The sequence below is a fragment of the Canis aureus genome, chromosome 9 (assembly GCF_053574225.1).
Source record: "Canis aureus isolate CA01 chromosome 9, VMU_Caureus_v.1.0, whole genome shotgun sequence".
NCBI lineage: Eukaryota > Metazoa > Chordata > Mammalia > Carnivora > Canidae > Canis > Canis aureus.
Window position 1 is genome coordinate 44,096,490 of NC_135619.1, and position 12,276 is coordinate 44,108,765.

The 12,276-nt window shown below is 32.0% G+C and overlaps 1 protein-coding gene across 12 annotated transcripts in view; it reads left to right on the forward strand.

Annotated features, from left to right (window-relative positions):
* The window catches only part of GPHN (gephyrin), a 620,043-nt gene that overhangs the window by 161,826 nt on the left and 445,941 nt on the right, over positions 1 to 12,276 (forward strand). For all 12 annotated transcript variants that reach the window (XM_077909682.1, XM_077909670.1, XM_077909673.1 and 9 more), the window contains exon 2: positions 260 to 338. In XM_077909682.1, the coding sequence (XP_077765808.1) occupies positions 260 to 338 (79 nt within the window). The remainder of the gene's footprint in view (positions 1 to 259; positions 339 to 12,276) is intronic.

Genomic DNA, 12,276 nt, shown 5'->3' on the forward strand with positions numbered 1-12,276 from the left:
GTAAGAACAAAATTTAGATCCAAGTGTTTAGTCTTTTATATGTTGTATTTACCTAAAGTTTGTATGCTTGGATTATTGGCTTGTTACCGAATATTAATATTTGTTGCTTAAACTATGCCCAGAAATTGATTAGCATTGATGTTTGGAAAAATCATATCCAGAGAGCTGGTTTTAATTTAAAATTACATTTGTCAGTAGTAATTGAAATAAAATGTAAACAAAAATTAATTCTCTTTTCCTCTCCACCTTTCCTGTTTAGTGAGTGATAGTTGCTTCAGGAATCTTGCAGAAGATCGCAGTGGGATAAATCTCAAAGATCTCGTACAAGATCCTTCTTTGTGAGTATTTGGTTTTCAGTACTAAGTTAATTTAAAACTTTATTGTTAGTTTGACTTTTTTCAAAAGAGTTATAATTGAGAACTACTTTAATGTTGAGTTTTTCTTTTCTAACAATTTGTTACATATAGTAAACACATCCAACAGTTTCAGTAGAAGTGAAGGTATAGAATAGTTCCTTTTTAGAAAAAGAAGAGATAATTAGAAGAAGAGAGAACACTGATTAATGATCGACTTGCAAGGAGTTTTTACTAATGGTTGATGGTACCTTGCCAACGTGGCAATAGATACTGGTAGGAAAGATGAGTTATTCATTTGCTGGGAAAGGTGTGATTGAATTTGCTCACATACATTTTAAGCATTTTTGATAATACTTATTTATAAGTATAATTACAAATATAAAATAATTATTTATAACATATTAGAATATTTTTAATATATTTATAATATTTTACATTAGAAAGCACTATAAAGAAGATTTTTTGAAGAGTTTTTTAGGTTTCACGTTTTAATTTTCTTACTAATGTAGCTTTCTATTTATATTTTATGAGTTAATGTTTTATAATTTTATATTTGCTGTAAATTATGCATCCTATATTCTATATGAACATACCCTCCTGGTAAGAACACTTTTTATTTAAAAAAAGAAAAAAACAGAACAAAACAAGTTAAGCCTTGGGCAGCAGAGAAAAGAAAATTGAGTTCTGGCAGGTGCTTTCTTTAATGATATATATAATGCATTCAGTAAAATATAAAAGGAAATCCACCTTTCACATCATATGTAATCTACACTACAACTGGTTTTACTAGTAATTTATTGAGTATTTTGTGAGGAATAAAACACAAGCATGTGTTGAATCTGAGGGATATTGATTCTTTAATGATTTTCCAGTCATTTAAAAAAATAGTCACAAGATACAGAATCTTGAAAATGACCAAATCTTAAAAGTTTATAATGAATTTAGAATTTGAATTTAGAAATGAACTTCAAAACTCAACTCTCAGTTTTTTTGTTAATCTAGTTCTCTTTTCCTCACTCAAAAGGAACGTCAATATTCCTTCTCCATGATCTTTATCTCACTGAAAATTAAAGTTGTCCTTTCAGTCCTATAAATATTTAATTAAGAATATAACTATTCTTTGTTGTTATAAATATTCCCAGTAAATTATAGTTAAATAACATTTATTTGCATGAAGAATTCTATTTTCCTTATAGATATGAGAGGAAGCTTTATAATTGTTTTTGAAAGATCTCATCTATTTGGATGATAACAAAAGTTATTCCATTATTGTATTATTTGTAAGGTATATTTTTGGTCACAATAGTATTATTTATGTGTGTAATGTGGCCTTGGTGGAAAAAATGTGCTCGTATAGATTTTAATGATATAAAAGCTATGGAGAAGTATACTTGAATATTGATTATAACAATCAGTTATAGTGTTTTCAGAGAATTTGGTATGTCTTCCCAGAATGTAGAATAATACTCATCTTGCAACCTAGCATTTAATTTTAAATTTAATCTTAGTATTCTAAGAGAAATTTTTGTGAGATCACTACTGCATTGGTTAGACAAAATAATTCTGAGTCTCTGTTTTAAAATAGCAGATATCTTAATTTAGCATTATTCTCTTGGCATTAGTCTTGACTGTAAGAATTTAGTGAGAATTCATTTTTGCTTTGCTACTTGGAAAGAGCTTTTCTTAATTAAGAATTGTACAAAATGTACTATTAATGACTCTAATTCATATTTTAGTGATATATTTCATCCTTAACAAAATTCTTTAAGGAAGGAAATGCCTAGTGTGGAAAAATAATGTATTTTTTCAGTTGTTATTGTGAAAAATAGTTTATTCTAACTTATTATTCTATAGCAATATTCACTTAGTATATACCTCATGGGTATGGATTTTTTTTTTTCCTGAAGCCATTTGTCTCTCTTCTGTCCCAAACTCCTAACAAAAAATCTTTACTATTTGTTCATTGATTCATGTATACTACATGGTTCTATATGGAGTTGAATTTTTTATATTGGAACAATGAGTTGAAAATATGTCAGAAATAATGTTTTTCAGTAAAAAATATCCTACTTAAAAAAAAATCACTGGCATTTGATGAATACTCCAGACTCCTGAGCTGCTGATGCTAAAAGGAGTTGATGTGTAAAGAAAATTAAATATTACAATCACTAAGGCTGTTCAAAAGGGAGACAGTAAAGAGAAAAGAAAAAAATAAGCTGAAGAGAAGCCAGGCTATCTGTTCAATATTGACACTGGGAGCAATAGATAGTATGTCATAGTTGGATAAATCAGGATGTATGGAATTTCTGTGGGCAAAATAATAAAATAAAACTAAATCAATTGTAGTATGTGCATGTGTGTGTGTATGCATGTATCTATAAATGAATGAACGAAGTTTTAAGGGATTATTGCCTCAGGAGAATGAACAGGAAGAACAAAAAGGGACTAATTAATTCTTTTAAATCTGTGTCAAGCTAAGAATAATATGATGGGCCCTTTGTCATTTATCTAGACTGTGTATACCGTACTCCCCAAGACTTTACTTCCATTGTGTAGTAAAACTAATTATTGGGCTTGATGGAACTGCATGACCTATGTTACAAGAACATGATGAAGGGATGCCATGAGAGAAAAAGATAAGAAAGTTGTGAATCCCTAAGAAAGACTTTCTGGCCTTACTACTAATTTTGATCTATTTTAATAATGAGAGCAGAATGTGACTTGTGGGAAAATTGAAGTAAAAGGGATACTTGAGAAGCTCTCTTCTTTGGTAATTATTCTGAGAATAATTTTTTCTATCACAGTTCTGCAAGTGTTAAGTGTTAAGACCAAGTAGAGGACCTTGACGTTCATTTCTTGCTGGTTTTGTTTGAATGAGTAATTTGCATGTATGTTGCATTTTAAAGTGAACAATTTTATCTGTTCTAATAGCTCATCTTATATTTATGATTATAAGTATTTTAAGATTGATTTCCTCTACTGTGTGTATAATCTGTTCTGTTGTGTTGTAAGACCTTTTGTTTTACTTGTGGTCTCTCAATGGCACATTGAAAAGCATTGTCAATTTTAACTTTATGTTTCACTATATTAGAAACATATCCAATGTGATATATACTTTTCATACATACAGGTAGTTTTTCTTAGTATGATATAATTAATTTTTGTTCTCTTTAAGAGATGCATACTATTTAAGTTATAAAACATCATTTATGCTTCTTGTTATCTCTGCTAGAGAGATGACTTATTATATGCAAATTAAATACTGTATATAAAATTCTTTAAGTTATATTTAGTTGTGTTCTTTATAGAAGCAATTCTTTATGGAGGTAATTCTCAAAAATACTTTTAAATCCCTATTGACTGTTTGCTGAAGATGAAAGATAAAACATATTACCATATTTATTCTTTAGATTTCCTATTACGTATAAACTATTTAACACAATTATTGAACTCAGAAACATTTATAGACATTATTAAAGCTGTTTAAGAATCAAAAGAAGAAAAATAAGAGTGAAAAAGCTAACAGAATCGAACACCTGTTTGTTCATTGTGTTGATGCTTATCATTGTGGTATCGGCAGATGTGTCTTGTTTAATTTGCAAAAGCGCTTAAAAATTTAGGATCATCATAGATATGTGCTACATAAATCAAGTTATAGGAAGAATTGTTTCATTCATACTAGAATTGGACATCTCTTGACACTATAAATATAATTTATAATGCAGGATACTAGTAATTTTCCTTATCATCAAATAAGGAAAGTTTATATTCTTTGAAAATTTTGGACAACATGACAATGTCAGTCTTTTTTTCTCCTTTATGCTATTCAGAGTATATTTTCAAATTATTTCAGTGACATCAAGGTTTTGAAAAGATATTAACAATTTATAATCTTGTGATTTATAAAAAAGGATGATTCAGTGAAATAGACCTTAATTCTGAATCCTGGGTAAATTATATTATGGATCAAGAAATATGTTTTCTTGTCAGTGTTCTTGGTATTTCTTTTAATTGTCATAAAATAAAAATAGCATAAAATTTACCATCTCAACCGATTTTAAGTGTATAGTTCAGTAATGTTAAGTATATACACACTGTTATACAATCAGTTCCTTAAAATTTTTCATCTTACAGAACTGCAACTCTATACCCATTAAACAGTAACTCCCCATCCCTTCTCCAGCCTTTGGCAACTACTGTGTACTTTCTGTTTCTATGATTTCGACTAATGTAGAAATCTCACATAAGTAGAATTTTACAGTATTTGTCTTTTGTGACTAGTTTGTTTCACTTAGCATAATAGTCCGAAGGGAATTCTCCCATTTGTAGTGTCTGTAAGAATTTGCTTTTTAAAGCTGAATAATATTCCACTGGATATGTGTACACCACATTTTATCTCTTCATCCGTCAGTGGACACGGAATTGCTTCCAACTTTTGTCTATTATGAATAATACTGCTATAAACATGGTTGTACAAATATCTCTTTGAGACCCTGCTTTCAATTCTTTTTGTTGTATACCCAGGAGCAGAATTGCTGTATCATATGATAATTCTGTTTTTTATTTTGAAGAACTGCCGTATTGTTTTTTCCATAGTGACTGCACCATTTTATATTCCCACTAACAGTGCACAAGGGTTCCATCTTCTCTACTTCCTTACCAATACTCATTATTTTCTATTTGTGGTTTTTGTTATTGTTGTTGATAGTACCATTCTAATGGTAAGGTGATTTGTTCTTGGTATTTTTCAGTGAACTTCATTCAGTTCTTTACATTTATTTTGTCTTTTTAGTGAAGTCAATACAACTCATCTAGAGAATATGAAAAATGTCTGATTATTGTGAACTTTGGTATATTGTGCAGTAAACTGTATAAAACTGTTTCTAATTTCCTTTCATTATCATTATGAAGATTATGAATTGTAAATATGTTCATAGTAATTTTGTAATAATAGGATTTTAATCAATTTGTTTCCCTTGTATTACTTGCCTGTATTACTACAGTTCTTGTTATACCTTATCTGTAAAGAATTACTTTTCTAGTTAGATAATGCTACATTGGAAATGCAGCATAGTAATTTAAAAAAGAGCAATGTGCTAGTTGAAATGTATTTTGATATTACAGATGATTGGTGCTTAATAAGAGCATTTCATAGATAAAACTGAAAATAGTTGTATCTGATTGTAAATTCCTTAGAGATGAAAATTTCATTTACCTGAATGCACTTCTTTACAAATCTTACCACTTTTGGTGGAAACTTCTTTTCATGGTTCCAAAACATAGCCATATCCCCTTGAATATACTTGACTTTCCACTACAATCTGATTGAATGCTATTTTGGTTCTTTGGATCATGGCATTAAATGTGAAGGGAAGGCAGGATTGCCGTCTGGAAAGCAATCATATCTAAATATAGCCTGTACTTATCTGCTGGTGTTAAGACAGGTTGCTATGGTGAATTGAATTTCTTAAAAATGCCAGTCAGCAGAGGATAAACAGTGGATTTTGAAGTGGTTATTTTCCATGGAGCTGTACATTCTCATACTGCATGTTCAGGTAAATGAATTTAGTTAATGTTTTTTATGGTCTTTTTATTAAATTTCAGTTTTAGAGTATCTTTGAGACCCTTAATGTTATTAAACAAAATACAAGGATTTTTATCTTGTTATCTTTTGTTTCTCTGAAAATAAATTCATTTGATGTGAAAATGCATTTTTAACGGCAGCTATTTAAACATTATTGATCATTCATTTTGCTCTACTTCCACTAGTTTTGCTATATCTAAGACAGCTACCAAAAATTTCTTTGTAATATTGTCTTTCAGTATAAGTTATTATCATTTTTAATCAGGTTATTTTTTGGATTATATGTTTATTAGTCTGTAAATTATATATTGGGACAATATAGCTTAATCTAGGCTTATAGTATAATATTATAGTACTATGTTCTATGTCAGAACTGTAAATCCAAAGACTGGATTTTATTGCTTTTAGAAGACTTATCCTCATTTCTGTCATTCCATAGCTTTCTGAGATGCATGTTTAATTTTCTGTGGGTTAATTCAGTTTAGAATTTATTAATCAAAAAGCAATACTAGGTGTTTGTATTAAGTTCTTCAGAATTAGGTTTAATAGACATTATTCTTGTAGTCAAAGGCCATGTGATTGAAGATGGACAATATCTGAGTTGGTCACCTGATGCATATAGATGACCGGTACAGTATTCGAATTTTCTTTTAAGATTTCATATATTTATTTATTCACTTACTTTTAGAGAGTGAGAGAGTCTGCAGAAGGAGGGGCAGAAGGAGAGGGGGAAAATCTCAAGCAGACTCTGCACTGAGCATGGAGCCCAATATGGTTCTCTGTCTTACAACCCTGAGATCATGACTTGAGCCAGAATCAAGGGTCAGATACTGAACAAACTGAGCCACTCTGGTGCCCCCAGTATTAGAATTTTTAAATGAAATAAATGTGCCATTTTATTTAGTGGATTCTTTTTTTTCCCACTGTACACAAACCTAAGTCAAACTAGCTTAAAAAGCAAAATTGAAAAAAAATAATAAAATAAAAGTAAAATTGGATTTGACTGGTATACTTCTCATAGAATCAGGAAGGCTTAAAAGCCTCAAAGAATAGATTTAGGGAGTTTATGCAACTGAGTTTGTTTCTCACCCTTTGCCATTATCTCTTTTGGTTTTTCTTGTCTTTAATCTCACTTATGGCAGTTAGACTTTCTCCATGAAACCAGGAAGATAGATGCTAACTTACTTTAATTTCCTTTTTTCCAGCTTCATGATCTCTCTTCACTTCTAGTTCTGAAATGTAAAATCCCATGGAGGAGTTCTAATTTTGTTAATCTGGTTAATTTGGTCATATGACATTAGCCAGTCACTGTGGCAGTTTATTTTGGTTGACCACTCTTTGGAGATACCTGTGGCCAGAATGGTAGGATACTCTATTTAAATGAGAGAGAAGGTAGCCTCAGAAAAAGAGTGGTTAAACTAAGGTCTACTGTATTGATTTTTAATTGTTAATTTTTTTAAAAGATTTTATTTACTTATTCATGAGAGACAGAGAGAGAGAGAGGCAGAGTCACAGACAGAGGGAGAAGCAGGCCCCATGCAAGGAGCCTAAGCAGGACTCCATCCTGGGTCTTCAGGATCACACCCTGGGCCAAAGACGGGTGCTAAACTGCTAAGCCACCCGGGCTGCCCTTTAGTTGTTAATTTAAAGAAGAATATATACATTGTCAAAAAATGTTAATTCTTTAAAATAGATCATTTTGCTTGCCTTCACAAAATAGCTCTATTAGATCTTGGTAGTATATCTGTATTAATTTTAAAGTGCATAGTTCACTTAATTGATAATAGTTATTGCCTAATTGCTGATATTATTAACTGTTTATGTAATAATATACATGCCTAAATGTGAAATGACTCAGATGAATTTGTTACTTTAGTTACAACTAGCTAGACAGCAGGTGGAATAGTAACAGGTTGTTTCTGTTTTTCCATACTTCTTTCTTAAAAAGAAGAATTTCACCACTATAAATCAAATGGAAAGAGTCAAACATTCTCATTTAGCATTCTATTATAATACCTTAACTGTGGAATATCATTATAATCATTATGGGGGCATATAAAAGTTTAATGGTAACACTGATGAAGTATTTCAAGGATAGGTGATTTTTGAAATGAAGCTTTTGTTTAAAAAGAAAAAAGGTAGGGGGCTGCCTGGGTAGCTCAGTCAGTTAAATGTCTTCCTTTGGCTTTGGCACAGGTCATGATCCCAGCCTGGCTCTCTGCACAGTGGGAAGGCTGCTTCTCCCTCTCCCTCTGCCGGCTGCTCTGCCTCCTGTGCTCACTATCTTTCGTTCTCTGTCAAATGAGTCAATAAAATCTTTAAAAAAAAAAAAAAAAAAAGAAGGAAGGGAGGTAAGGAGGCAGGAAGGGACTAAAGGACTGAGGCGGGGAGCAAGGAATGTTGGAAGAAGGGGGGCAGAGAGAGAGAGAGAAAGGGGAAAGTTTGATTATGAGAAAGAATGGAAACTCCATGAGTGTGTTAATGCTTTTTAGAAATGCGGTTTGGCTGAAATGATTGAGAGTCTAGAAGCTTAAAACTGATGATTAAAACAAAGTTTAGATAACCATGTATTTAATTTATCCAGAGCATATCACATATCTGATATTAATGGTCAGAGTGAACAAATGGATAATGTCATTTTCTACTTGTATTAGTTTTATATTACGGTGTAACAGAATTACCACAAACTTACTTACTTACTTACTTAAAGAAAATATACATTTATTATCTCAAATTACCATGAGTTGGGATTTTGAGCATAGTTTAACTGGATAATGTCATTTTCTACTTGTATTAGTTTTATATTACGGTGTAACAGAATTACCACAAACCTACTTACTTACTTACTTAAAGAAAATACACATTTATTATCTCAAATTACCATGAGTTGGGATTTTGAGCATAGTTTAACTGGATCCTCTTCTCAGTGTTTCCCGGGATTGCAATCTAGGTGTTGATTGGGTTGCATTTTCATTTGGAAGCTTGACTGAGGCAGAATTGCTCCAAACTAATTCAGGTTGTTGGCAGAATTCATATCCTTGTGTGTATGATTGAATGCTCTGCTTTTTGCTGGATATTGGCTATTTTCCATCCATAGTTCCCATCATCTTTGCCATATAATGTTGTCTAATCTTGGGAGTGATATACTTTCACCTTTGCTATATTCTTTTGGTTAGAAGCAAGTCACAGGTTCCACTCACACTCAAGGGGAAGGGATTACAAAAAAAGTGTGAACACCAGGAGATAGGACCATTGGAGATCACCTTAGGGTCTGTTTGCTACACTGCTTTTAGAATTTTCTTTCCTACATGGAGTCATACTTCTGTCAGTGTAGACATGTGAAAATTAAAGCTCATCTGAGTTGTGATTTATCTCAGCTCATAAAACTGTATAAGTGATGGGCCACCTGACAACTAAACATGTGCTCTTTACACTTCCAGTCTTAGTCTTGACTTTAATTTTGTTATCACTTTTTTAATTTTATTTTTTCTCTGTTTTATTGAGATTTAGATGACATATAGCATTGTGTAATTTTAAGGTTATATAGCACAATGCCTTGTCTTGACATTTGATTTTAATTTATGTCCTAAATTTGTCAAAAATAGGACGACTACATCTTGGCACTGGCATTAAAATATCTGGAAATATTTTTTTCTGTATGGTCTGTGGGTGTATGATTTTTGATCATTTAATTGTTCTGCCACAGTAACGTTTTATCTAATATCTGTCTGTCTCTTTTTCTTCTCAATTTTTGTTTGGAGGAGAAGGAACAGGATTTTTGTTTCACTTGGTTTTGGTTTATGTTAGTATCTGAAGAGTGAGACTATAGAGACTAAAAAATGAGACTGAGAATGAGATTTAACACTTATAAAGAAATGGTCTCAATGGAATAATGGCTTTTGAATCCACTATATGTATGAACTCTTCTGTGGGTTTCTCAATGGAAGATTTCTGGCTGTGGAATGGCAAGACAATCAAGTAAGCAGGTAAACAAGTTTGCTGTTAAAAAGTCTGCATAAGTATGCTTTCCTAATAAGCTTCCTAAGAAACACCTGCTTGTGAATCAGCCCAAATGAGGAAGAAAATGGCAAAAGGAAAGGTAGGAGATACTAGTTGTTTCTTTTAGAGACATTTTGAGAGTTAAAAAAAATTATAAAATACTATTCTTTGAGAAATTACAGAGAATGAAATTACCCCTACACTGGGAAAATCTCCCTAATACTAGACTTTTGGGCAGCAATTTCAAGGAGACCAGCCCTTGCTGCTATTTCTTTCTGTTACTACCTAAACAGCATAGTAAATTGTAATTACTCTAATATTGTTTTGCCCTCTGAGAGAAATTAAATGAAAGTTAAGTTTTATTTAATTTATAGAAATGAATTTAGTGTAGGAAATGCATTTAGAGAGGGAAGGTTGATTGAGCTGGTGTTTTATTCTTCATGTTACTCTTTATGATCTCCTATGTGCTCCTCCTGTGTGTTCCTCCTATGTGTTATCCAAACACTGATATTGTAGCTTTTACACTATATTACCATTGTCTGTGTGTTGTCTATATTTTTCAAAGGACTATAACCTTTCAAGGGCAGACACTCTGTTCCTATTTAATGTTATATCAATACTATCCACCATAGAGTTTTAATAAAGAGTAGGCCCACCAGAAATCTTCTTTAAGTAGACGAATGAAGGAAATAATATGTGAGTGATTTAGTGACTGAATGAAGGACTGAGCAATGGATTAAGAGTAATAGATTCAGTGTATAGGAAATTTACATTGGCAACACCTGCATTTTTCCCACTCTTCAGGCAGTTCTGATTCTGACATTCAGGCCTTTGTTAATATTCAGTACAAAAATTTACTCTCTAGTGACCTGATGGCTATATTTAAATTTTGAGTTTTTAAAAAATTTTTATTTATTTATGATAGTCACAGAGAGAGAGAGAGAGAGAGGCAGAGAGGCAGAGACACAGGCAGAGGGAGAAGCAGGCTCCATGCACCGGGAGCCCGACGTGGGATTCGATCCCGGGTCTCCAGGATCGCTCCCCAGGCCAAAGGCAGGCACTAAACCACTGCGCCACCCAGGGATCCCTATATTTAAATTTTGATCAACACTGGTTCCCTCTAAGCCTCAGCATCTTTGTCAGTGCATATGAGATAATGAGACCTAACTCCAGGAGCAAAAGGAAGTGATGACCTCACTAATCCCCATGGTTTTGGTTTTCAGCACTTGATGCTCAGAATACTGAGAGCAGATATAGCCAAGAAACAATTCCATGTTTTTTTTTTTTTCTGATGAAAGTAAGGAAGATCCCTGGAATTGTTTTCAAATTGAATGTATTTCTGAACAGTTTAGTTTGACAAAAACTTTCACAGCATAATTTTGGTAGAGGAAAAAATATTTTGAGTAATCCAGTCCTACATTAACATATTTCTTAAAAGACATTAATTTAAAAAGTAAGCTAAGAAGGTGCTAGTTTTATTTTCTCCTCATAAAGTTCTATTTTTTCTCCTCTTTTTCTATAAATAACTAAGAACAGCTTAATGGAATTCCACTTTCTCTTTTTGCTGGCAGGATAACTGTAAAAGCTTGGGAAAGTATCAGATATTGCTAAAAAGATGTAGCCCAAAACTCAGTTGTGCATCCTGGCATATTATATTTTCAAAAGTCTAAAATTAGATAATTTATTTATATATATTATTTATAACTTTTTAATTTAGTTATTTCATTGGTTTATTTAGATCAGTGACTTAGTCAAGATAATTGTATTTGAGAAAGCCACCCAGAATAAGCTGTAGTTTGGGTGTGATGGCAAGAACTGGACACAGTGTTTTAGATTTGACCAGGCTGTCACTGAGGACATTGAGACTGGGTGAAATCATGTTTGTTTTAATTCCTCTAATTCTTTGTGAATATACTTTCACTTTTTTTGGGGGGGGCAGGGTAGGTAGGGAGCCTAATTAGATACGTGACTTCCCTTCCCTGGGACCTTTTTCTATTGTAAACAGCTTTTCCTTTACTAAAGATGCGAATCACATACCATAAAATTCACCCATTTAAATGATAACTTAAGTGGTTTTTAGTATATTCTCAGAGTTGTACAATCACTATCACTATCAAATTTTTAGAATATTTTCATCTCCTCAAAAAACACTCCCTCCTTTTCCTAGACAAACATTAATCTACTCATTGTCTCTGTATAGTTGTCTCTTTTGGATATTTTGCATGAATGAACAAATATGTCCTTTTGTGACTGATTTCTTTCACCAAGCATAGTATTTTTAAAGTTCACTCATCTTAAAACATGTATCAGTACTTCATTATTTTTATTGCTGAGAAT